Source organism: Salmo trutta, chromosome 34, assembly GCF_901001165.1.
Source record: "Salmo trutta chromosome 34, fSalTru1.1, whole genome shotgun sequence".
In the NCBI taxonomy this organism is placed as follows: Eukaryota; Metazoa; Chordata; class Actinopteri; order Salmoniformes; family Salmonidae; genus Salmo; species Salmo trutta.
The window spans coordinates 34331029-34356208 of record NC_042990.1 but is presented as its reverse complement, the minus strand read 5'-3'; the positions used below and the strand labels follow the sequence as shown (position 1 = coordinate 34356208).

The 25180-nt window shown below is 43.8% G+C and overlaps 1 protein-coding gene across 1 annotated transcript in view; it reads left to right on the top strand.

The window, feature by feature from the left end:
* LOC115174068 (CUB and sushi domain-containing protein 3) overlaps positions 1–25180 on the top strand; it is a gene marked incomplete in the record, with an annotated part of 716433 nt that overhangs the window by 417071 nt on the left and 274182 nt on the right. The window contains 1 exon segment of the mRNA XM_029732731.1: positions 15069–15190. Within this exon segment, the coding sequence (XP_029588591.1) occupies positions 15069–15190 (122 nt within the window).

The following is a 25180-nucleotide window of genomic DNA, read 5'->3' as shown; positions in this document are numbered from 1 at the left end:
CAAATACAGTACAGAACAGTTGTAGACAACACAACACAAATACAATGGTACATTAAATAAAAAATAAGAAAGACATTTACTGTTAAGACACCAAGAGACAAAAAGAAAATACACTATTCACATAGATACATTTGATATTTAGGAAAGGTGCTATATCCTGTTTTATTAAAGCTAAGCTTGCTGTTTGCCTAAGTAATACCTGGTGGCAGATCAGTTTGTTCTGTCATGGAAACAGTTTTGGCTGTATATATATATATATATATATATATATATATATATATATATATATATATGCCACCCCTGTGCATCATGGTTGGGATGGTGTTCTTCGGAATGCAAGCCTCCCCCTTTTTCCTCCAAACATAACAATGGTCATTATGGCCAAACAGTTCTATTTTTGTTTCATCAGACCAGAGGACATTTCTCCAAAAAGTATGATCTTTGTCCCCATGTGCAGTTGCAAACCGTAGTCTGGCTTTTTTATGGCGGTTTTGGAGCAGTGGCTTCTTCCTTGCTGAGCGGACTTTCAGGTTATGTCGATATAGGACTTGTTTTACTGTGGATATAGATACTTTTGTACCTGTTTCCTCCAGCATCTTCACAAGGTCCTTTGCTGTTCTTCTGGGATTGATTTGCACTTTTCGCACCAAAGTACGTTCATGTCTAGGAGACAGAACACGTCTCCTTCCTGAGCGGTATGACGGCTGCGTCGTCCCATGGTGTTTATACTTGTGTAATATTGTTTGTACAGATGAACATGGTACCTTCAGGTATTTGGAAATTGCTCCCAAGGATGAACCAGACTTGTGGAGGTCTACACATTTTTTTTGGAGGTCTTGGCTGATTTATTTTGATTTTCCCATGATGTCAAGCAAAGAGGCACTGAGTTTGAAGGTAGGCCTTGAAATACATCCACAGGTACACCTCCAATTGACTCAAATGATGTCAATTTGCCTATCAGAAGCTTCTAAAGCCATGACATAATTTTATGGAATTTTCCAATGCTGTTTAAAGGAACAGTCAACTTAGTGTATGTAAACTTCTGACCCACTGGAATTGTGATACAGTGAATTATAAGTGAAATAATCTGTCTGTAAACAATTATTGGAAAATTACTTGTGTCATCCACAAAGTAGATGTCCTAACCGACTTGCCAAAACTATAGTTTGTTAACAAGACATTTGTGAAGTGGTTGAAAAACGACTTTTAATGACTCCAACCTAAGTGTATGTAAACTTCCGACTTCAACTGTATATTTATAAGGCTTATTTGCTGGGCATAGAGCATATCAAAAATACCTACACGTTTCACTTTAAAATCCACCTGAGTGCCTGGACCTTTCACTTTAAAACCCACCTGAGTGCCTGGACCTTTCACTTTAAAACCCACCTGAGTGCCTGGACCTTTCACTTTAAAACCCACCTGAGTGCCTGGACTTTTCACTTTAATACTCACTTGAGTGCCTGGACCTTTCACTTTAAAACCCACCTGAGTGCCTGGACCTTTCACTTTAAAACCCACCTGAGTGCCTGGATGTTTCACTTTAAAACCCACCTGAGTGCATGGACCTCTCACTTTAAAACCCACCTGAGTGCCTGGATGTTTCACTTTAAAACCCACCTGAGTGCCTGGACCTTTCACTTTAAAACCCACCTGAGTGCCTGGATGTTTCACTTTAAAACCGACTTGAGTGCCTGGACCTTTCACTTTAAAACCGACCTGAGTGCCTGGACCTTTCACTTTAAAACCCACCTGAGTGCCTGGATGTTTCACTTTAAAACCGACCTGAGTGCCTGGACCTTTCACTTTAAAACCGACCTGAGTGCCTGGACCTCTCACTTTAAAACCCACCTGAGTGCCTGGACTTTTCACTTTAAAACCCACCTGAGTGCCTGGACCTTTCACTTTAAAACCCACCTGAGTGCCTGGACCTTTCACTTTAAAACCCACCTGAGTGCCTGGACTTTTCACTTTAAAACCCACCTGAGTGCCTGGATGTTTCACTTTAAAACCGACTTGAGTGCCTGGACCTTTCACTTTAAAACCGACCTGAGTGCCTGGACCTTTCACTTTAAAACCCACCTGAGTGCCTGGATGTTTCACTTTAAAACCGACCTGAGTGCCTGGACCTTTCACTTTAAAACCGACCTGAGTGCCTGGACCTCTCACTTTAAAACCCACCTGAGTGCCTGGACTTTTCACTTTAAAACCCACCTGAGTGCCTGGACTTTTCACTTTAAAACCCACCTGAGTGCCTGGACCTTTCACTTTAAAACCCACCTGAGTGCCTGGACCTTTCACTTTAAAACCCACCTGAGTGCCTGGACTTTTCACTTTAAAACCCACCTGAGTGCCTGGATGTTTCACTTTAAAACCCACCTGAGTGCCTGGAATTTTCACTTTAAAACCCACCTGAGTGCCTGGACCTTTCACTTTAAAACCCACCTGAGTGCCTGGATGTTTCACTTTAAAACCCACCTGAGTGCCTGGACCTTTCACTTTAAAACCCACCTGAGTGCCTGGACCTTTTAAAACCCACCTGGATTCTTCAAACCATTTCACACGTTTTAGTTGGATTTGATTAATCTTGTTTTTCTAATATAGCAGTCTAAAATGTTTCATACTTAGTGCTGCTGTTGTGTTCCCTCAGAGGGGGAGGCAATTAGAGCTTTGTACAGCTTCGTACAGTAGGTCAAGGGTCAAAATGTATGGAAATGAATTATCCTGAACTCTAAAAGTATTCTCTTGATGCGGCTACAGTATGATGATACTTTGTGGAGTAATCCTGTTCACTGACTTTTACAGTGTTCTACCTTGATTCAATTTGAGCTGATGATTAATCAGTGACAGAATGGCGTTCGATGGAGAGGTTATGCTAAAACGTTGCAGTCATTGAATCATTTTCAGTTTGAACATTCGATTTGACAGCCTCTCTATTGGCCAATGAAGCGTGACCAATTTGGCAAGTGCAAACTTTGATAAACCTCCCGTCAAACCAAAGCGTAACAGCTCACTACGGTATACCAAAACAAGTGAATTACAAGTGTTCCACAAATGACTTATCTGCCACCATATCTCAGTGCATTTACATTACGCAAGTAAACACTAGAGCCATATGGCCACATGACAAAAAAACAGACAGATGGTTAGGCCCATATGCTGACGCATTCTTCAGACTTTTTTCTTTACTTTACTCTGATTAGCAGTGTCTTTGAAGCATGGAAGAGGTGGGGACGAGTGTTGATATGACTAAATATACACAGGCAGTTTATGATATCACAACGTATAACACTGCTGTAACCACTGCCAGTTGGACTTAATTAGAAGATAATATATTCCCTATTTAGTGCACTACTTTTGACCAGGGCCCTTAGTGGTATAATCAAAAGTAATGCACTCTATATACAAATGTATCTGGACACCTTTTGAAATTTGTGGATTCGGCTATTTCAGCAACACCTGTTGCTGACAGGTGTAAAAAATTGAGCACACAGCCATGCACACAGCCATAGACAAAAATTGGCAGTTGAATGGCCTTACTGTAGAGCTCAGTGACATTCAACGTGGCACCGCCGAGTGCTGAAGTGCATAGCGAGTACAAATCGTCTGTTCTCAGTTGCAACACTCATTACCGAGTTCCAAACTGCCTCTGGAAGCAACGTCAGCACAAGAACTGTTCATCGGGAGCTTCATGAAATGGGTTTTCATGGCCGAGCAGCAGCACACAAACCTAAGATCAAAATGTGCAATGCCAAGTGTCGGCTGGAGGGATGTAAATCTCGCCATTGGACTCTGGACCAGTGGAAACAAGTTCTCTGGAGTGTTGAATCATGCTTCACCATCTGACAGTCCGACAGATGAATCTGGGTTTGGCGGATGCCAGGAGAACGCTACCTGCCCCAAAGCATACTGTAGTTCCAACTGTAAATTTGGTGGAGGAGGAATAATGGTCTGGGGCTGTTTTTCATGGTTCGGGCTAGGCCCTTTAGTTCCAGTGAAGGGAAATCTTAACATGACATTCTAGACGATTATGTTTGTGACAACAGTTTGGGGAAGGCCCTTTCATGTTTCAGCATGACAATGCCCCCGTGCACAAAGCGAGGTCCATACAGAAATATCTTGTCGAGATCGGTGTGGAAGAACTTGACTGGCCCGTACATAGCCCTGACCTCAACCCCATCGAACACCTTCGCCATGAATTGACGACTGCGAGCCAGGCCTAATCGCCCCAAAATCAGTGCCAGACCTCACTATTGCTCTTGTGGCTGAATGGAAGCAAATCCCTGCAGCAATGTTCCAACATCTAGTGGAAAGCCTTCCCAGAAGGATGGAAGCTGTTATAGCAACAAAGGGGGGACCAACTCCGTATTAATACCCATGATTTTGGAATGAGACGAGCAGGTGTCCACATACTTTGGTCACGTAGTGTATATAGGAAATAGGCTACCATTTGGGACGCATCCAAAGACAGACTGTCGATTAGAGAGACTTCAAATTCAACAATACAGTACATAATATACTTTTAATGTAGTGTAATACTTAAAATCATTGTAAAGTTAAAGTATAAGTTAGAAAGTGTCAGGACATCCAGCTTTTATTTCTTTAAAACTATTAAAAAAACACTTTTAATTAGCAGTGATATAATAAAAAATATATATTGAATAATAATTTAATATTATTATAATCCTGAGCTACTAAAACATCTGTACACGGTGGATCATTGATGTGATTCATGTATAAATATATGGCAATAAAACGGGGCTTCCTAACTGGGGCTCCCGAGTGGTGCAGTGGTCTAAGGCACTCCATCTCAGTGCTATAGGCAGCACTACAGACACTGGTTTGATGCCAGGCTGCATCACAACCGGCCGTGATTGGGAATCCCATAGGGTGGTGCATAATTGGCCCAGCGTCGTCCGAGGTAGACCGTCATTTGGAAATATGAATTTGTTCTTAACTGACTTGCCTAGTTAAATAAAAAAATAAAACTATCCTGTGTAGAGCACTGCTTCTGGCTGTAAATGATGTATTACGAGTTTTACTGTGGACAGTATTGCAAATTACACCTTGAAATAGGCAGGCAATATTCCGCAACCACTTTCCCTGTGTGTGTGCGCGTCTCTCTCTCTCTCTCTCTCTCTCTCTCTCTTTCTCTCTCTGTCCGTGTGTGTAGGTGTGTGAGATGAGATTACTCCTGTTTGTGTGTGCGGAAACATTAGGAGCTGAAACAGGAAGGGAAAAAGGCAAAGTACCTTGGCTCAGGGTTAATGATGTCATTGATCATTCTCAGTGGCGATAGTTTTGTAGGTTTGTTCCTCCCGTTCCTGCAAGTCGCCAGTCAGACCAGCTAATCTTTATTCCTCCTGCTGAATTGGCTCCTTTTCCCCCAGGAGAAGGTCAGCCTGAATGTCGGTGGACATAAAACACCAAAAATAGGAGAGAAAACAAGTGAAACGAGTGAAACGTTCAGGGCGTTTTATCAACAGTGAAAATACAGGGCGTTTTATCAACAGTGAAACGTGCAGGGCGTTTTATCAACAGTGAAACGTGCAGGGAGTTTTATCAACAGTGAAACGTACAGTGCGTTTTATCAACAGTGAAACGTACAGCGAGTTTTATCAACAGTGAAACGTGCAGCGAGTTTTATCAACAGTGAAACGTGCAGGGAGTTTTATCAACAGTGAAACGTGCAGGGAGTTTTATCAACAGTGAAACGTGCAGGGAGTTTTATCAACAGTGAAACGTGCAGGGTATTTTATCAACAGTGAAACGTGCAGGGTGTTTTATCAACAGTGAAACGTGCAGGGAGTTTTATCAACAGTGAAACGTGCAGGGAGTTTTATCAACAGTCAAACGTGCAGGGAGTTTTATCAACAATGAAACGTGCAGGGAGTTTTATCAACAGTGAAACGTGCAGGGAGTTTTATCAACAGTGAAACGTGCAGGGAGTTTTATCAACAGTGAAACGTATAGGGAGTTTTATCAGCAGTGAAACGTGCAGGGAGTTTTATCAGCAGTGAAACGTGCAGGGAGTTTTATCAACAGTGAAACGTGCAGGGAGTTTTATCAACAGTGAAACGTGCAGGGAGTTTTATCAGCAGTGAAACGTGCAGGGAGTTTTATCAGCAGTGAAACGTGCAGGGTGTTTTATCAGCAGTGAAACACGCAGGGCGTTTTATCAACAGTGAAACGTGCAGGGAGTTTTATCAACAACAAACAGCTAAATATCTTGATGTCTTGAAGTGGCGGCTTATCTCCCTGGCTTGGCTGCCATCCCTCTCTGGGAGAGCTGAATTTGTGAAAAGTTCACGATTAAAAGAGATGATAACACAAAGTAGAGGATTTCTGATCTATTCATTAGCTTGGAAAAACAAAAAAATAGGAAAAACCCAACGACTTAAAGACATCCAAAGTCTGATTTTAGAGGCTTTATTTTGCCTCTCCCGACACATAGGATGCCAATATCCCTCAGTGAAAGATGAACCACACAATGTAGCCCTACTCTGTCCCCTTCTGTTATTTGTGAAGGTAGTGGATAGAAAGTGACAGAATGTCATTGGCCGAGTAATGAATTGTTTGCTCACCGTCGTGTCCCTTAATCCATTAATTGTATAGATCATTTATATTTGGCTACTCAGCATGCTTGCTATAGGGTACGCTGTGCACCCAGCAGAGCCGGCAAAGCCAAGGCTCTTCATTTAGTAAGCAGTAATTGAGCTGTCAGACGCGGAACACAGGCATGCCTAGATATACGTCACCTAGATAGAATACAGATTCTGTTTCTCTGAGCCCATGATGACACTGGCCGCCCCAAAACTCAACGGTCACAAATCCCATTTCAAATCAAATCAAATCATATTAGTTACATACACATATTCAGCAGATGTTATTGGTCGCATACACATATTTAGCAGATGTTATTGGTCACATACACATATTCAGCAGATGTTATTGGTCACATACACAAATTTAGCAGACGTTATTGGTCACATACACATATTTAGCAGATGTTATTGCGGGTGTAGTGAAATGCTTGTGTTCCTAGCTCCAACAGTGCAGTAGTATCTAACAATTCACAACAATACACACAAATCTAAAGTAAAAGAATTGAGTTAAGAAATATATCAATTTTGGGACGAGCAATGTTGGCGTGGCATTGACTAAAATACAGTAGAATGGAATACAGTATATACATATGAAATGAGTAAAGCGGTATGTAAAGATTATTAAAGTGAATAGTGTTTAATTATTAAAGTGACCAGTGATTCAATGCCTATGTACATAGGGCAGCAGCCTCTAAGGTGCAGGGTTGAGTAACCGGGTGGTAGCCGGCTAGTGATGGCTATTTAACAGTCTGATGGCCTTGAGAGATAAGCTGTTTTTCAGTCTCTTGGTCCCAGCTTTGATAAACCTGTACTGACTTCACCTTCTGGATGGTAGCAGGGTGAACAGGCCATGGCTGGGATGGTTGATGTCCTTAATTATCTTTTTGGCCTTCCTGTGACATTGGGTGCTGTATGTGTCCTGGAGGGCAGGCGGTGTGTCCCCGGTGATGCGTTGGGCAGACCGCACCACCCTCTGGAGAGCACTGTGTGTTGCTGGCGGTGCAGTTGCCGTACCAGGCAGTGATACAGCCCAATCGGATGCTCTCAATTGTGCATCTGTAAAAGTTTGTGAGGGTCTTAGGGGCCAAGCCAAATTTCTTCAGCCTCCTTAGGTTGAAGAGATGCTGTTGCACCTTCTTTACCACACTGTCTGTGTGGGTGGACAATTTCAGTTCATCGGTGATGTGTATGCCAAGGAATTTGAAGCTTTTCACCTTCTCCACTGCGGTCCCGTCGATGTGGATAGGGGGGTGCTCCATCTGCAGTTTCCTGAAGTCCACAATCATCTACGTTGTTTTGTTTTGTTGACGTTGAGTGAAAGGTTGTTTTCCTGGCACCATGTCACCATGGCACCAGGGCCCTCACAATCTCCATGTAGGCTTTCTCGTTGGTAATCAGGCCTTCAACTGTTGTGTCGTCTGCAAACTTGATGACTGAGTTGGAGGTTTGCGTGACCACGCAGTCATGGGTGAAAAGGGAGTACAGGAGGGAGCTGAACACATACCCTTGTGAGGCCCCTGTGTTGAGAATCAGCGAAATGGAGGTATTGTTTCATACATTCACCACCTGGGGGCGGCCTGTCAGGAAGTCCAGGACCCAGTTGTACCAGGGAGGGTTCAGACCCAGGGCCCCAAGCTTAATGATGAGCTTGGAGAGCACTATGGTGTTGAAGGTATAGCCATAGTCAATGAATAGCATTCTTGTCCAGATGGGTAGGGCAGTGTGCAGAGCTATGGCGATTGCATCGTCTGTGGATCTATTGGGGCAGTAAGCAAATTGGAGTGGGTCTAGGGTGTCAGGTAAGGTAGAGGTGATATGATCCTTAACTAGCCTCTCAAAGCACTTCATGATGAAAGAAGTGAGTGCTACGGGGCGATAGTAATTTAGTTCAGTGACTGTTGCCTTCTTGGGTACAGGAACAATGGTGGACATCTTGAAGCAAGTGGGAACAACAGACTGGGATAAGGAGAGAATGAATATGTCCGTAAACACTCCAGCCAGCTGGTCTGCGCATGCTCTGAGGACGCGGCTAGGGATGCCGTCTGGGCCGGCAACCCTGCGAGGGTTAACACGGTTAAATGTCTTACTCACGTCTGCTACAGAGAACAAGTCCTTGGGAGCTGGCCATGTCGGTGGCACTGTGTTATCCTCAAAGCTGTCAAAGAAGGTGTTTGGAGCAAGACCTGTACACCCTGCCACATACATCTCGTGTCTGAGCCATTGAATTGTGACTCCACTTTGTTTCTGTACTGATGGTTTGCCTGTTTGATTGCCTTACAGAGGGAACAACTACACCGTTTTCTATTCGACCATATTCCCAGTCACCTTGCAATGTTTAAATGTGAGGGTTTGCGATTTCAGTTTTGCGCGAATGCTGCCATCTATCCACGGTTTCTAATTTGGGTAGGTTTTAATAGTCACAGTCGGAACAACATCCGCTATACACATCCTGATGAACTCAATCACTGTGTCAGTGTATACATCGATGTCATTCTCAGAGGCTACCCAGAACATATCCCAGTCTGCGTGATCAAAACAATCTTGAACCATGTATTCCAATTCGTCAGACCAGCGTTGAATAGACCTTAGCATGGGTACTTCCTGTTTGAGTTTCTGCCTATAGGAAGGGATGAGCAAAATGGAGTCATGATCTGATTTGCCGAAGTGAGGGCGGGGGGCCTTGTTGGCATCCTGGAAGTTGGAGTAGCGGTGGTCGAGTGTTTTAGTGGCGTGAGTACTACAGTCAATGTGTTGATATAACTTCATTAGCATTTTCCTCAAATTTGCTTTGTTAAAATCCCCAGCTACAATAAATGTGGCCTCAGGATACGTGGTTTCCAGTTTGCACAAAGTCCAGTATAGTTCCTTGAGGGCCATTCTGGAATCGGCTTGAGGGGGAATATACATGGCTGTGACTATAACCAGAAATAATTATCTTGGGAGGTGGTACGGTCAGCATTTGATTGTGAGGTATTCTAGGTCGGATGAACAAAAGGACCTGAGTTTCTGTACGTTATCACAATCACACCATCAGTAGTTAATCATGAAACATAGACCCCCGCCTTTCTTCTTTCCGGAGAGTTCTTTATTCCTGTCTGCACACTGTATTGAGAACCCAGCTGGCTGTTTGGATGGGGACAGTATATCAGGAAAGAGCCATGATTCAGTGAAACAGAGTATGTTACCGTCCCTGATGTCTCTCTGGAAGGAGATCCTCGCCATGAGCTCGTCTACTTTATTGTCCGGAGACTGAACATTAGTGAGTAATATACTCAGAAGTGGTGGATGGTGTGCACGCCTCCTGAGTCGGACTAGGAGTCTACTCCAAATACCTCTTCTCCGCCGGCAGCCTCTGAGATAAGTTCAATTGCCCTGGAGGGTACAAACAAAGGATCGAATTCTGGAAAGTCGTATTCCTGGTTGTAATGCTGGCGAATTACCGTTGCTCTGATATCCAAAAGTTATTTCCGGCTGCATGTAATAACACAAATGACTTTCTGGGCTAATAATGTAGGAAATAACACAACAACAACAAAAAATACTGCAAATTGCTTAGGAGCTAGAAGCAGAGCTGCCATGTCTGTCGGCGCCATCTTGCTTCTCTATGTCCATATGTGGTTGTCATGGTGTAAATGTGGAAACAGACCAAGATACCCTAAAGCACATTGACAGATGGAGACAGGAGGGACTAGCTAGGGAGACTGACTTTGAGGAATTTTTAATACCACTCTTCACTCATCGCTTTAGTGATATTGCTCTTGTTGTGTTAACTACAGTAACAGTGAGAGAGCGAGAGAGGAAGAGAGGGAGGGAGTGAAAAAGAAAGTGAGTGAGAGAGAGTGAAAAAGAAAGTGAGTGTGTGAGAGAGAGAGAGAGAGAGAGAGAGAGAGAGAGAGAGATGGGGAGTGAAAAAGAAAGTCAGTGAGAGAGATGGAGAGAAACAAAATACACAGGGAGCGAGGGCGGTAAAGGGTTCATGACCTTATTACTATGCTACTTAGACACTGTGCTAGAGTGAGACATACAGGCTTGGACGTGGGGGGGTGTGTGAGTGTCTAATCGGGTGTGTAAGCACCAAGTTACCAGACACTGTGTGAGGTCTCTGTCTACTATCAGGCCAGCTGCCTTCACCACTGGGTGCCAGGAGCACTGAGAACAAGACTTCCCGCGGTGGAGACATACACAGACACACAAACAGACACACATTTAAACAGAGACACACACAAGCATACCGTACACACACAGACTCTCTCTCTTTATCTCTCTCTCTTTCTCTCTCTCTCAATTCAATTCTCTCTCTCGTTCTCTCTTGCTTTTGCTCTCTCTCGTTCTCTCTTTCTCTCTCTGTCTCTCTCTCTTTCTCTTTTACTCTCTCAATTCAATTCTCTCTCTCGTTCTCCATTTCTCTCTCTCTCTTTATCTCTTTCTCTTGGTCTCTCTTTCTCTGTCTGTCTGTCTCTCTCTCTTTCTCTCTTTCTCTCTCTTTCTCTCTCTCAATTCAATTCTCTCTCTTGTTCTCCATTTCTCTCTCTCTCTTTCTCTCTTTCTCTCGTTCTCTCGTTCTCTCTCTCTCTTTCTCTTTCTCTCTTTCTTTCTCTGTCTGTCTGTCACACAAACAAACATATACTTACACACATCATGCAGTCCATACACACACAACGGCAGATTCTTTCTGGAATATCTACATAGGTGTAGGAAATATCTAAGTGTGCCCAAACTTTTGAACGGTAGTGTACATAGAGAAAGAGACACACACATATAGCCTTCTACAGCACCATACTATCACAGAATAATGCCCCTGATTCTCTCCTCCCTCACTGAGCCTGGGGAATCTGTCCCCTCTGTTTGTGTCACAGTCCCCCGATCCCCTGTCACACCTCCACCCACCTCTCCTCCTCTCCCTTTCTCTACAAAGTTTTCCGGCACTTTCTTTCTCACCATGGTACCCTGACCTTTAGATGGCCACTATATCACTGACTGGGTATCACCTGCGTGCCTGTTTGTTCCTGCGGCTAAAGGCTGCACAAACTAATTACGGAAGATGCCACTTGAAATCATGCAGAAAATTGCCTAGATCTATATATTCAGGACAGCCCAAGGGTACGCAGAGTTAATCACACATTTCTATTTAACCGTTCATTGGCGCTCTGTTTTGTCTATCTCTCTCTCTCTCATTATCTCAGTCTATCTTTCTCTCTTATTCTCTCTCTGTATCTCTCTCTATCTCACTCTCATTCTCTCTGTCTGTATCTCTCTCTCTCACTCTCTCTGTTTGTATCTCTCTATCTCTTTCTCTCATTCTCTCTGTCTGTATCTCTCTCTCCCTCTCGCTGTTGCTTTCTGTTTCGATGAGGATCTGTTATTGCTCTCTGATAATGAGATTGTAATAGGAAGTGTGTTGCTTTTATTAAAAATAAAATACTAATTAGCAAATTCGTATTGTGAAGAGGAAATCTTATTTCAACAATGAGAATGCTCGTTGCTCTCAATGTTTCTTAATGGTATTCTCCCCATGTCAGCTAGCTCTCAGTGTTTCTTAATGGTATTCTCCCCATGTCAGCTAGCTCTCAGTGTTTCTTAATGGTATTCTCCCCATGTCAGCTAGCTCTCAGTGTTTCTTAATGGTATTCTCCCCATGTCAGCTAGCTGATGCTGATTAGACAGTTGATCGACTCCATGTCTATTATTTCCTGTACAGATCATTTGAAACGTTAGCGTCAGAATTGGAGAATTAAAGAGACCGTGCCATTTGTTTTATTGTAGCTTACCAGCTCAAGGATATTAGATAACCTCTAAAGTGGCAGTCGTTCACATCTCTTATTATGAGCGTGACTCTGACATGATAAATACCCAGGAATGACTTTATCAGCTGCCTGGCTCACTGCCTCGTAGCACTACTAAAACACTTCCTCATCTCCCCCTGGATAACATAGAAATAAAGCAACAAATAATGTTAATAAAGCAGAGAGTGAACCGGATGGTTTTTACTTCCTGCTTTAATCCTATGGGTACACTCTAATTGGCTTCCAGTCAAATCAAATCAAATTGTATTTGTCACATGCGTCGAATACAACAGGTGTAAACCTTACAATGAAATGCTTACTTACAAACCAACAATGCAGTTTTAAGAAAATACCCCCAAAAAAGTAAGAGATAAGAATAACAAATAATTAAAGACCAGCAGTAAAATAACAATAGCGGGGCTATATACAGGGGGTGCCGGTACAGAGTCAATGTGCGGGGGCACCGGTGTCGAGGTAATTGAGGTAATATGTACATGTAGGTAGAGTTATTAAAGTGACTATGCATAGATAACAACAGAGAGTAGCAGCAGCGTAGAAGATGGGGGGGGGCAATGCAAATAGTCTGGGTAGCCATTTGATTAGCTATTCAGGAGACTTATGGCTTCAGGGTAGAAGCTGTTTAGAAGCCTCTTGGACCTAGACTTGACGCTGCGGTACCACTTGCCGTGCGGTAGCAGAGAGAACAGTCTATGACTAGAGTGGCTGGAGTCTTTGACAATTTTTAGGGCCTTCCTCCGCCAGACACCGGACACCGCCTGGTATAGAGGTCCTGGATGGCAGGAAGCTTGGCCCCGGGGATGTACTGGGCCGTACGCACTACCCTCTATAGTGCCTTGCGGTCGGAGGCCGAGCAGTTGCCATACCAACAGTGATGCAACCCGTCAGGATGCTCTCGATGGTGCAGCTGTAAAAACATTTTCAGCGTCAGTCCACCCATTATGGTATCAGTGAATTGAATGGTTAGGCCCGTCCTACTCACTCTAGTTCTGCGGTTGATACTGGAAGTGCTCTGTGTTTGGCCGTTGACGTCAAAAACTTGGAGTTCAGTGGAATCTGTCATAGCAATGCTCACAAAGTACAACTACAAAACTAATACTTTGTTTACAAATTACTGCCCACACACAAAGGGAAAGTGTCTACCAGTGAAGGGAGTCTACCTGGTGGTAGTAGTAGTAGTGGTATTTGACATTACCCAAAACCCTTTTGTGACTGTATCTGACCACGATACAAAAATAACTATCTGAAAGCCATGCCTGCGATCTGATAGGCAGCCACCTATCAAATGGTTTCAAACTGAACCCCTCCAATCACAAACAGGTTCCGGTTTCATGCTTTACACAGGTGTTCCTCGAATAAACTTTTTTTCAGAGGGGTTCCTCAAGGAACCTTTTTTCTGCTCGAAAGGTTCCGCCGGTGTGACAAGCAAATAGGATCTTCCTGGAACGTTTACTTGTCAAAGTGTAGGATGATAACAGAGTACGCATTCCTAATGGCTGTTCCAGTTCCTTAGTGGGTTTTCGTTTGCTAGAATTTTAACTCGGTCAGCTGTCGTAAAGTTAGTTATCTGAGCAGGAAGGGGTATTGCTAGTACATGACAACTGAAATCATAGCTTAAGGTTCATGGTGTGGTTTTCGAAAGTAGCACTCACGAGCCAAAACAGGACCCTGAAAATTGTTCACAATTGTGAACAATGACGTCCATTTCATATGATATATTATGTCCTGCAAAATATTTTTTTGGGGGGGATGATATGTTACAAACTCCAATTGGTACAATATCAAATGTGAATTTGTAGGTGCTTAAAATCCCATTCAATTTCTTTCATCTTTTACTGCAGTGTTTCTTGGTCGTCTTTAACAAATCTACTTAGAAACAGAAGTATACACCTCACACATGGTTATGGCCATAAGATCAGAAGACACCTGTACCATGTCACATATAGAGGTGAAATGTATTACATTTTGAGTTTGCATTCCAATATTACACTATATGTTGTACATCACAGAAGACTCAAATATAACAAAACTGTTTGACATAGAAACACTGGATTTTCTGAGGTAACAAAAAAAAAATTGTTGATTAAATATGAAATGATGATAAATATTAATAATATTCCTCCCATGGGGCCACTAGAGGGCAATTTGGTAATTTGATTGCAGGAAACAAATCTGGTTCAGATAGCAGAAGGCAGAATATTTATAAGTATAATTCTTGGTAGGATTCTTAGGGCCATTCAGCCTGACTTTCTCTATGTTCTGCCGATATTTCATTAATACGAGCATTCAATGTGAGCCAAATCCGTAGACCTAAAGTGCCTTCTTACACACACACACACACACACACACACACACACACACACACACACACACACACACACACACACACACACACACACACCCTGTGGCATTTGGCAACATCTGTCTCTAATTAACCACAACGTTTCTGTTTGCCAGGTTGTTAAATGTCAAAATGTTAAATTAATAACCATTATTATTTATTTCTCTCTCCTTCTATTTCTCTCTCTCCATCTCTTTCTCTCTCTCCATCTCTTTCTCTCTCTCCATCTCTTTCTCTCTCTCCATCTCTTTCTCTCTCTCCATCTCTTTCTCTCTCTCCATCTCTTTCTCTCTCTCCATCTCTTTTTCGTTTTTGTTACAGTGAAAACATGCGGCTCTAATCTTCAAGGTCCTGCTGGTACATTCACTTCTCCCAACTTCCCCATCCAGTATGAGTCCAACGCTCAGTGTGTCTGGATTCTCACCGCCACCAACCCCAACAAGGTAGGCTGGACTAACCAACCCCCACAGAGAGAGAGAGAGAGAGAGAGAGAGAGAGAGAGAGAGAGAGAGAGAGAGATGCTGTACTGTAATGTAATATTAATCCTACAAAATAGTATTCATTTGTTATTATGCAGGCCAACCCTTGGGAAATGCCCTGTAGTCCTAACTCTATTCATCCAGTGATGATCCAGTACGGGGGGCAGGTGAAGAGTTGGGCTGCTACTGGATGCATCCCCACAACCCACCTCTCCTCCTCCTCCTCCTCCCATACTCTGTTTTGTATTCCAGCCTCATTACTCCCTACCCCACCCTCTCAGGGTTGTTTGCCTGCCTGCCGGCGTTGTCGTTGAGGCTCAGCAAAATGTGTGTCAGCTCTCTGGCTCATGGACCCTTTACCTGCTCCTTCTGGCCTTCCATAAGATCTGCCTCTGCCCTCTCTCTCTCTCCTCTCTCTTTCCTCTGCCCTCTCTCTCCTCTCTCTTTCCTCTGCCCTCTCTCTCTCTCCTCTCTCTCTCCTCTGTCCCACCCTCTCTCTCCCTCTCTCTCTCTTCTGCCCTCTCTCTCTCCATCACCCCAGCCGTACAGTGCGTTCAAGGCTCCACATGCTGTTTTATGTGAGGCTGGATGATGGCATTTGCTAGTTACTGTAGTTATATGGTTGGGCAGTGTCTTTTTATTTGTGGGGTTCCTCCTTTAACGGCTGTACTTGAGTTTAATCCACAGCTTTGATATGTGCTCACTAGAACACTGCAGAGAGATTGTGTGTGTGTACTGTATGTGTGTGTCTTTTTGTGTGTGTCTTTTTGTGTGGGTGTGTCTGTGCGAGTGTGTGTGTTTGTGTGCGTGGGTGTGTCTGTGCGAGTGTGTGTGTTTGTGTGCCTGGGTGTGTCTGTGCGAGTGTGTGTGTTTGTGTGCGTGGGTGTGTCTGTGCGAGTGTGCGTGGGTGTGTCTGTGCGAGTGTGTGTGTTTGTGTGCCTGGGTGTGTCTGTGCGAGTGTGTGTGTTTGTGTGCGTGGGTGTGTCTGTGCGAGTGTGCGTGGGTGTGTCTGTGCGAGTGTGTGTGTTTGTGTGCCTGGGTGTGTCTGTGCGAGTGTGTGTGTTTGTGTGCGTGGGTGTGTCTGTGCGAGTGTGTGTGTTTGTGTGCGTGGGTGTGTCTGTGCGAGTGTGCGTGGGTGTGTCTGTGCGAGTGTGTGTGTTTGTGTGTGTGGGTGTGTCTGTGCGAGTGTGCGTGGGTGTGTCTGTGCGAGTGTGTGTGTTTGTGTGCCTGGGTGTGTCTGTGCGAGTGTGTGTGTTTGTGTGCGTGGGTGTGTCTGTGCGAGTGTGCGTGGGTGTGTCTGTGCGAGTGTGTGTGTTTGTGTGCCTGGGTGTGTCTGTGCGAGTGTGTGTGTTTGTGTGCGTGGGTGTGTCTGTGCGAGTGTGTGTGTTTGTGTGCGTGGGTGTGTCTGTGCGAGTGTGCGTGGGTGTGTCTGTGCGAGTGTGTGTGTTTGTGTGTGTGGGTGTGTCTGTGCGAGTGTGTGTGTTTGTGTGCCTGGGTGTATCTGTGTGAGTGTGTGTGTTTGTGTGCGTGGGTGTGTCTGTGCGAGTGTGTGTGTTTGTGTGCATGGGTGTGTCTGTGCGAGTGTGTGTGTTTGTGTGCCTGGGTGTGTCCTCCAGAAGGGTGGTGATTGGGGGTCGAGGGTTCTCCTGGTTTTATGGGATCCCATACTGTGTCTCTGCTGTCTGTTACCTCTCAGAGGTGTGCTCAGGAAGGAGCGAGAGAGAAAGGGAGATGTGTGAAGGGAGAGGGGGATATAGTCTGAAAGGGGGAGGAAGGGAGGGAGAGAGAGGGGGAGAGAGAGGGAGAGAGGGAGAGTGGGAGAGAGATATTTGCACATCATTACAACACTGTATATGTACATAATATAACATTTGAAATGTCTTTATTCTTTTGGAACTTTTGTAAGTGTAATGTTTACTGTACATTTTTTATTGTTTATTTCAATTTTGTTTATTATCTTTTTCACTTGCTTTGGCAATGTAAACATACATTTTCCATGCCAATAAAGCCCTTCAATTGAAATTGAAAACAATTGAGAGAGAGAGACAGAGAGAGACAGAGAGAGACAGAGAGAGACAGAGAGAGACAGAGAGAGACAGAGAGAGACAGTGAGAGACAGTGAGAGAGACAGTGAGAGAGACAGTGAGAGAGAGAGAGAGAGAGAGACTGGGAGGCAGGAATGGGGAGAGTGAAAGAATAAGAGAGACAGAGAGAAAGACAGAGAGAGAGAGACTTATAAGAGAGAAAAACTGATAGCAAGAGAGACTGAGTGAATGAGAGAGCGAGGGAGGAAGAGAGAGGAGAGGAAGAGAGAGGAGAGGAAGAGAGAGGAGAGGAAGAGAGAGGAGGTGAAGAGAGAGGGGAGGTAGAGACAGTCGAGGAAGGCTGTTGTAATGGGAAATGATGGACCTACTGGGAGCTGTTAGTGATGAACACACACAGCAGCCCCACATGGCACCTGGATTGATTCAGCTCATAACCACATTTGTAATAAAAGAGGGTGGAAGAGCCCTGCGATCGCTGTCTCCAAAGACCCCGGGCAGCGGCATGCCTCGTAATTGATATGAGTAATTTACAATTATTTATCCACAGGCGATGACTGAAGGATTCAGGAACAAATTAAACATGTCATTACCCAGAGCAAATATCAAACAGCAGCGCCCGTAACGGGGCAGTATGAGGGCGATAAAGTTGAAATGCAGTCTTATGGCTAGCCAATGTTTTAGCGACATGTAGGCCTATGTATTCATTCACATTCTCTTTGTATGGTTGTTTGCAGTGGTGGGTTAGAACACATCCAAATATTCTGTATAAATGATTCAAAAAATATTTATGAATATCTGTATATTTTAGCTCAATTACTGTATATTCAGGTGCCATATACTGTATCACCACAGACCTGGGTAAGATTGTAAATTAAATCTTTCAAATACTTTGATTGTTTTCTTGAGTCTGAGGAAAGAGAGTGAGGGACTATTCCATTGGTTCCATTGTGGCAGGCAACCTCAAGCAAGCACAGATACATTATTTCAAAGATGTAAAATACCATTTGATTCCAGGCCTGATTGTTCCCTGACGTAGGGACAGTGTGTTCTCTACTGGGTCTTACTTTTAATATGAAGTTAGATACTCTCTTTGGACTCATGGTTTTGTCGAAGCTAAAACGTTTCTGTCCAGTCAAAGTAGGAGAACAAACCAATTTCTCCCTTCATTCAGTGTCATGTACTGACCTTCCCTATCGCCTGTCACCTGTCGCCTCTGTCGCCTGTCGCCTGTCGCCTCTGTCGCCTGTCGCCTCTGTCGCCTTTCGCCTCTGTCGCCTGTCGCCTGTCGCCTCTGTCGCCTGTCGCATCTGTCGCCTTTCGCCTCTGTCGCCTGTCGTCTATCGCCTGTTGCCTCTCTCGCCTGTCGCCTCTGTCGCCTCTGTCGCCTGTCGCCTCTGTTGCCTCTGTCGCCTGTCGCCTCTGTCGCCTGTCGCCTCTGTCGCATGTTGCCTCTGTCGCCTGTCACCTCTGTCACCTGTCGCCTGTCGCCTCTGTCGCCTGTCGCATTTGTCGCCTTTCGCCTCTGTCGCCTGTCGCCTCTGTCGCCTGTCGCCTCTGTCGCCTGTCACCTCTGTCACCTGTCGCCTGTCGCCTCTGTCGCCTGTCGCATTTGTCGCCTTTCGCCTGTCGCCTCTGTCGCCTGTCGCCTTTCGCCTCTGTCGCCTGTCGCCTGTCGCCTGTTGCCTCTGTCGCCTGTTGCCTCTGTCGCCTGTCGCCTCTGTTGCCTCTGTCGCCTGTCGCCTATGTCGCCTGTCGCCCCTGTCGCTCGTCCATAAATACGTTTTTATACCCAACTGGAGTGCAGCAGAACTAATTGAAACTGTAGTCTAGTCTACATGGACAGACCCAAGGCCCCCATTTTAATACTCTTAAATTATTTTTTATTTCCCTGAGATAATCACTGATCTGTAAGTGGCTGGATAGGTGAAATCAAGGATTTCGCTGCATTGATGTCAACAATCATGTCACGTCAGATCTGTGATCACCTCAAGGAAGGAAGGAATAAAGGAAGGAACCCACTGGGCACACCATGCCATTTTAACGTGAACATTTTCAGTGATATTTAATTATACAGAGTCCATGATAACTTGGCTATATAGACATGGTACCAGTACAGAGTCCATGATAACTTGGCTATATAGACATGGTACCAGTACAGAGTCCATGATAACTTGGCTATATAGACATGGTACCAGTACAGAGTCCATGATAACTTGGCTATATAGACATGGTACCAGTACAGAGTCCATGATAACTTGGCTATATAGACATGGTACCAGTACAGAGTCCATGATAACTTGGCTATATAGACATGGTACCAGTACAGAGTCCATGATAACTTGGCTATATAGACGGGGTACCTGTACCATGTCCATGATAACTTGGCTATATAGACGTTGTCGTGTCTTTGGCTATGCCGGATTAAGTGATATGACATGCTAACTTATAAAATTATTTCTCTGTAATTGATATTACCTGATTAAGCTAATCATGTAAATGTAATTAACTAGAAAGTCGGGGCACCACAGAAGAACGTTTATAGAGCTGTTATCCTCTGAATAAACTCTTAAAATACTTAGTAATATTTTACATCGATAGCAGTCAATCTTAACCCGTATGTTGTTTCAGTCTCATCATGAAAGTTGTAATTCTTGGTTATCTGCACGAACCCAGTCTTTACTAAAATCATCCATACATCAATTGTCTTAAAATCATTTATTTACTACACTAAGTAATTAACAGAAAACATACAAACAGTAATTATCGTCACCAAGGATTGGCATAGTAATGTGCCCTACTGGCTAACAAGCATGGCTGGTCTGTTAGACAATGGGTCATAAAACAGTAAGCTGAGAAGTTACACAGAGTTCATTAATATTGACAATTGAAGGCTCACTCATTCGGGAACAATTGCAATATCAATATATATTTACGCTCATGTGTCGTCGGGATTCTTGTTGGAGAGTTTTGTTCTGATGGAGAGTTTGTCAGCGTTCTCTCTCTCTAACTCTCGGTTAGAATGGATCGTTCAGAGCGACATTCATGAATGTCGTCATAGAATGGATGTGGTTGGTCTTCGCGTTCGATGATATAATTTACTTAGCTGCAGACTAATAATTAATATCAAAGACTTGTTCTTATTCTGTCGGTCTCGATAGTAAAAGTTAACCACGTGGTATAGTTCACTTTCAGTAGAGTACTTGGCTGGTCAAACCTCTGGGCCAAACTCACGATGGAGTGTAGGCCTGGTCTGTAGAAATGTAAATCAGGGGGTGTTTTATAGGGCCCAGAGAACAGGCTTGTCAAATGACGCCTGGTCCTGTATGTGTCCCTGGGGGCGTGCCTATGACTGAGCTAGACTTGGTTACAGAAATATAATTCTATCACATTAACATCAGTACATAGCATCTCAATGTATTACAAATAGCTTTATCCTTAATAATACATTGTATACAACCATGTGGATTCAGTCTCATCGCTGAGGCTATCATGTAGACCGTTTTAGGGTAATATGGCTATATTGTCTCTTCTGAGTATCACAAAATTGTACCAAGCGGATCAGTTTGTAGCTGGAGTCTTCATCAATCTTCCATATCTTCTCCAGAACACACATGTCGCTAGGTTCTCCAATTCTATGAGTTGGAAGAATTTCCTTTGTCTCTCTATGAAACATGTTGTAGTAGATTCTCCTCTTGGAATTTTTACAACCCTGGGTTGGGGGGGAAGGTAGGTTGGGTGATGGTACAAAGGGGAGGGGGTCAACTGTCCTTCCTGTACCCAAAGAGGCCAACGTCATGACAACGTGGTACCAGTACAGAGTCCATGATAACTTGGCTATATAGACTTGGTACCAGTACAGAGTCCATGATAACTTGGCTATATAGACATGGTACCAGTACAGAGTCCATGATAACTTGGCTATATAGACATGGTACCAGTACAGAGTCCATGATAACTTGGCTATATAGACATGGTACCAGTACAGAGTCCATTACAACTTGGCTATATAGACGTGGTCCCAGTACAATGTCCATGATAACTTGGCTACGAGGTAATTGAGGTTTATATGTACATGTAGGGGTAAAGTGACTAGGCAACAGAATACATTATTAACAGTAGCAGCAGTATACTGTAGGTAAGGGTAAAGTGACTAGGAAACAGGATACATAATTAACAGTAGCTGCAGCGTATGTGATGAGTCAAAAGAGTTAGTTTAAAAAGTGTCAATGCAGATAGTCAAGGTAGCTATTTGATTAACTATTTAGCAGTTTTATGGCTTGGGAGTAGAAGGTTTGTTCCAAACGTGGTGCATTGTTACCTCTAGCAGTGCGGTAGCAGAGAGAACAGTCTATGGTTTTGGTGGCTGGAGTCTTTGATCATTTTTATTGCCTTCCTCTGACACAGACTGATATAGAGGTCCTGGGTGGCAGGGAGCTTGGTCCCAGTGATGTACTGGGCCGTACGCAGTACCCTCTGTAGCGCCTTGAGGTCGGATGCCAAACAGTTACCATACCAAGCGGTGATGCAGCCAGTCAAGTTGCTCTCAATTAAACTTTTTGAGGATCTGCCCAATCTTTTCAGCCTCCTGAGGTGGAAGAGGCATTGCCGTGCCTTCTTCATGACTGTGTTGGTGTGCTTTGAACATGTTAATTCCTTAGTGATCTGGACACCGAGGAGCTTGAATCTCTCAACCCGCTCCACTACAGCTCTGTCAATGTGCTCCACGATGATCTCCTTTGTCTTGCTGAAGTTGAGGGACAGGTTGTTGTCCTGGCATAACACGTTTGCAAACCCTGCCATTTCCGACGAGTGTCAGAGACGGCCTAGTAAGATTCGATCTTAGTCCTGTATTGCTGCTTTGACTGTTTGATGACTTACTGGAGGGCGAAGCAGGATTTAGTGTCCCGCTCCTTGAAAATGGCAGCTCTAGCCTTTAGCTCAGTGCGGATGTTGCCTGTAGTCCATGGCTTCTGGTTGGGATATGTACGTACAGTTACTGGGGGATGTCGTCGTCGAGGCACTTATTAATGAAGCCGGTGACTGATGTGGTACATTTCTTAATGTTATCGGATAAATCCTGGAACATTTCAGTCTGTGCTAGTGAAACATTGAGCGCATCACTGGTAATTCCTCATTTTGTTTTTTCATGTAAGTAGGAATCAGGAGGCTAGATTTATGGTCAAATGTGCCAATGTGAGGGTGAGGGAAAGCCTTGTAGGCATTTATGTGTGTGGAGTGATACACTTTTATTTGTTTGATTTAAAGGTGATAATTTTTTTTTGCCCATAGTTGCTCAGTTGACATGCTGGTAAAAATGAGGTAAAACTAATTTCAGTTTCCCTACACTAAAATCAGCAGAAAATTGTTTTCTTATGGCCCGATACAGCTCAGTGAGTGCAGTCTTAGTGCCAACATCGTTTTGTGGTGATAAATAAACAGCTATGAAAAATATAGACGAAAACTCTATTTGTAAATAGTATGGTCTGCAGCTTATCATGATGTATTCTAACTCAGAACTTCCTTAACATTAGAGATTACGCACCAGCTGTTGTTAAAGAGACACACCCCTCCCCCCTTAATCTTACCCGAGGCTGCAGACCATTATTGACAATGCATGGAAAAGCCAGCGATAAGTATCGTCTGCCTCTGCACCATCTCTTCCTCTTCCTAGTCCGGGGATTAAGGCATGGTCCAGAGTAAGCAGAACATCCAGAGGAGAAATTGTCATTCAAATCGAGGTTAGTGATTGCTGTTATGATCTCCAGAAGCTGTTTTCGTTCATAGGATATTATGGCGGAGACATTATATACCAAAAAAGCTCAGATCAGCTTAAAAAAACACACAAAATAGCAGTTGGTCAGGAGTCCATAAAACGGCTGCTTTCCATCCATTGCAGCTCCCTCTCAACCATTAACAAATATCAAATATCAAAGCTAAGTAGGGCTTGGTTAAAATCCTGTATGGGAGACCAAAGTTCAACTGTAGATGTGGATAGATCAACTTTCCAGTAGGAGGTGCTGCCCAGCCAACTATTTTTTCATCTGATAGTGGACATAACGTTGAAGATCAGACTTTGTTTCAAAGGTACAAATTCAACATATTTTATACAAAATTAGTTGAAAATTCGTTAGAATGATGACATAAACCTGTGGTTGAAATTCCAACCTCAAAATAACAGTCCAAATATATGAGTATTTTCCATGTAGATGCCACGTCACAATACGTTGACAAATTATATTGAAATAATGTTGATTGGGGCCTGCCGAGTGGCGCAGCAATCTAAGGCACTGCATCGCAGTTCTAGAGGAGTCACTACAGACCAGGGTTCGATCCCGGTCTGTATCACAACCGGCCATGATCGGGAGCCCATAGGGCGGCACACATTTGGCGCAGCATCGTCCGGGTTAGGGCAGGGTTTGGCCAGGGGGGCGCTTGATTTGGCTCATGATGCTCTAGCGACTCCTTGTGGCGAGCCGGGCGCCTGCAGGCTGACCTCGGTTGTCAGTTGAACGGTGTTTCCTCCGACACGTTGGTGCGGCTGGCTTCCGGATTAAGTGGACGGTTGCTAAGACGCGAGGTTTGGCGGGTCATGTTTCATAGGACACATGACTCAACCTTCGCCTCCCAAGCCCGTTGGGGAGTTGCAGCGATGAGACAAGATCGAAATTGGGGAGAAAAAGGAGGTAAAATACCCCAAAATTGTAAATAGATAATAACAAATAAATAAAATTGATTCAACCAGTTTGTGCCAAGTGGGAAGAAAGGGATGAAGTTAGAAATATTCAAACTAGGCCTTTGTCACAACCCTGCAATGGCCAGCCCACAAGCACTCCGTCTTATTAGATGAGAGTACCAATGCACTGGCCTGACTATTACAGGATCCCTGGCCAGGGCCAGTAACATAAAACAGGAGCCTTAAAGAGCCTTAAAGTTTAGTCCTGGCAGTTAGTTTCTTACCCTAAAGTTACATTTTGAGACACTCCTGAATGTTCAGAAGCCTGTTATGAAATTGTTTGGACATATTCCCATGCCAATGATGGATGGAAGGGAGCATGCAAGCCTTGTGGCGCCATAGAGATGTTGTCTTCCTTCCCTCCATTTTGCCAGTTTTTTGGGGGGTTGGCATTTTACCATTTTGAAAGGTCTGGGACAGAGCCGGAAAAACTGTGGAGAAGTCGTTTTTGTTTCTGCACGGCCTCGGTTTTTGGCATGTTGTTTTCAATAAATCAAGAGTATTTTTTCATTTAGTGTTCTGAAAGAGTTGAGATATTTTTGGACAAATGACCCTCAAGATTTAATTTGATGTAAACAACACCTGGCAGTAAATGTTGACTTATATATATATATATAAGAATAATGATATATATGAATAATTAGTAACACAAGATGCTTCATCTATCAAGTCTGTTTTAGCATCAGAAACTCCTTTAAGTTGATCTGACTGAAAAGGAGACAGTTATAGCTTTGCTTCTAGCTACCTTTTTTCAATTTGTGCCGTAGATCTCGTGGAGGATCTTTAAAAACTAGTTCTGACAACATGAAAACACATCACACAACCACTACAATCTCTTAAAACTCTAAGGGTTGATTTCCTAGACTAAGAAGCACTTCCAAGGAAATTCTCCATTGAACCTGCTTTTTAGTCCACCATTAGGCTTACTCTGGGTCCGGGAAACCAAATTCTATCTCCAGTACTTGGTAATAGAAGTTAACCAATACACTGCATTTCTTTATACAAACCTTGTGGCCTTTTGCTCCTTAAAACAAATAACTTAGTCTGGTATATTATAGAGTGAATTTTCGCGAAAACCATCTGGTATTCTTAATTTTAGAAATTCTTTCCCCAAAACGTGTAATGAGCTTCAAATCACTTCCCTGAAAAAAAACATGATGTAAAAGTGAAATGATT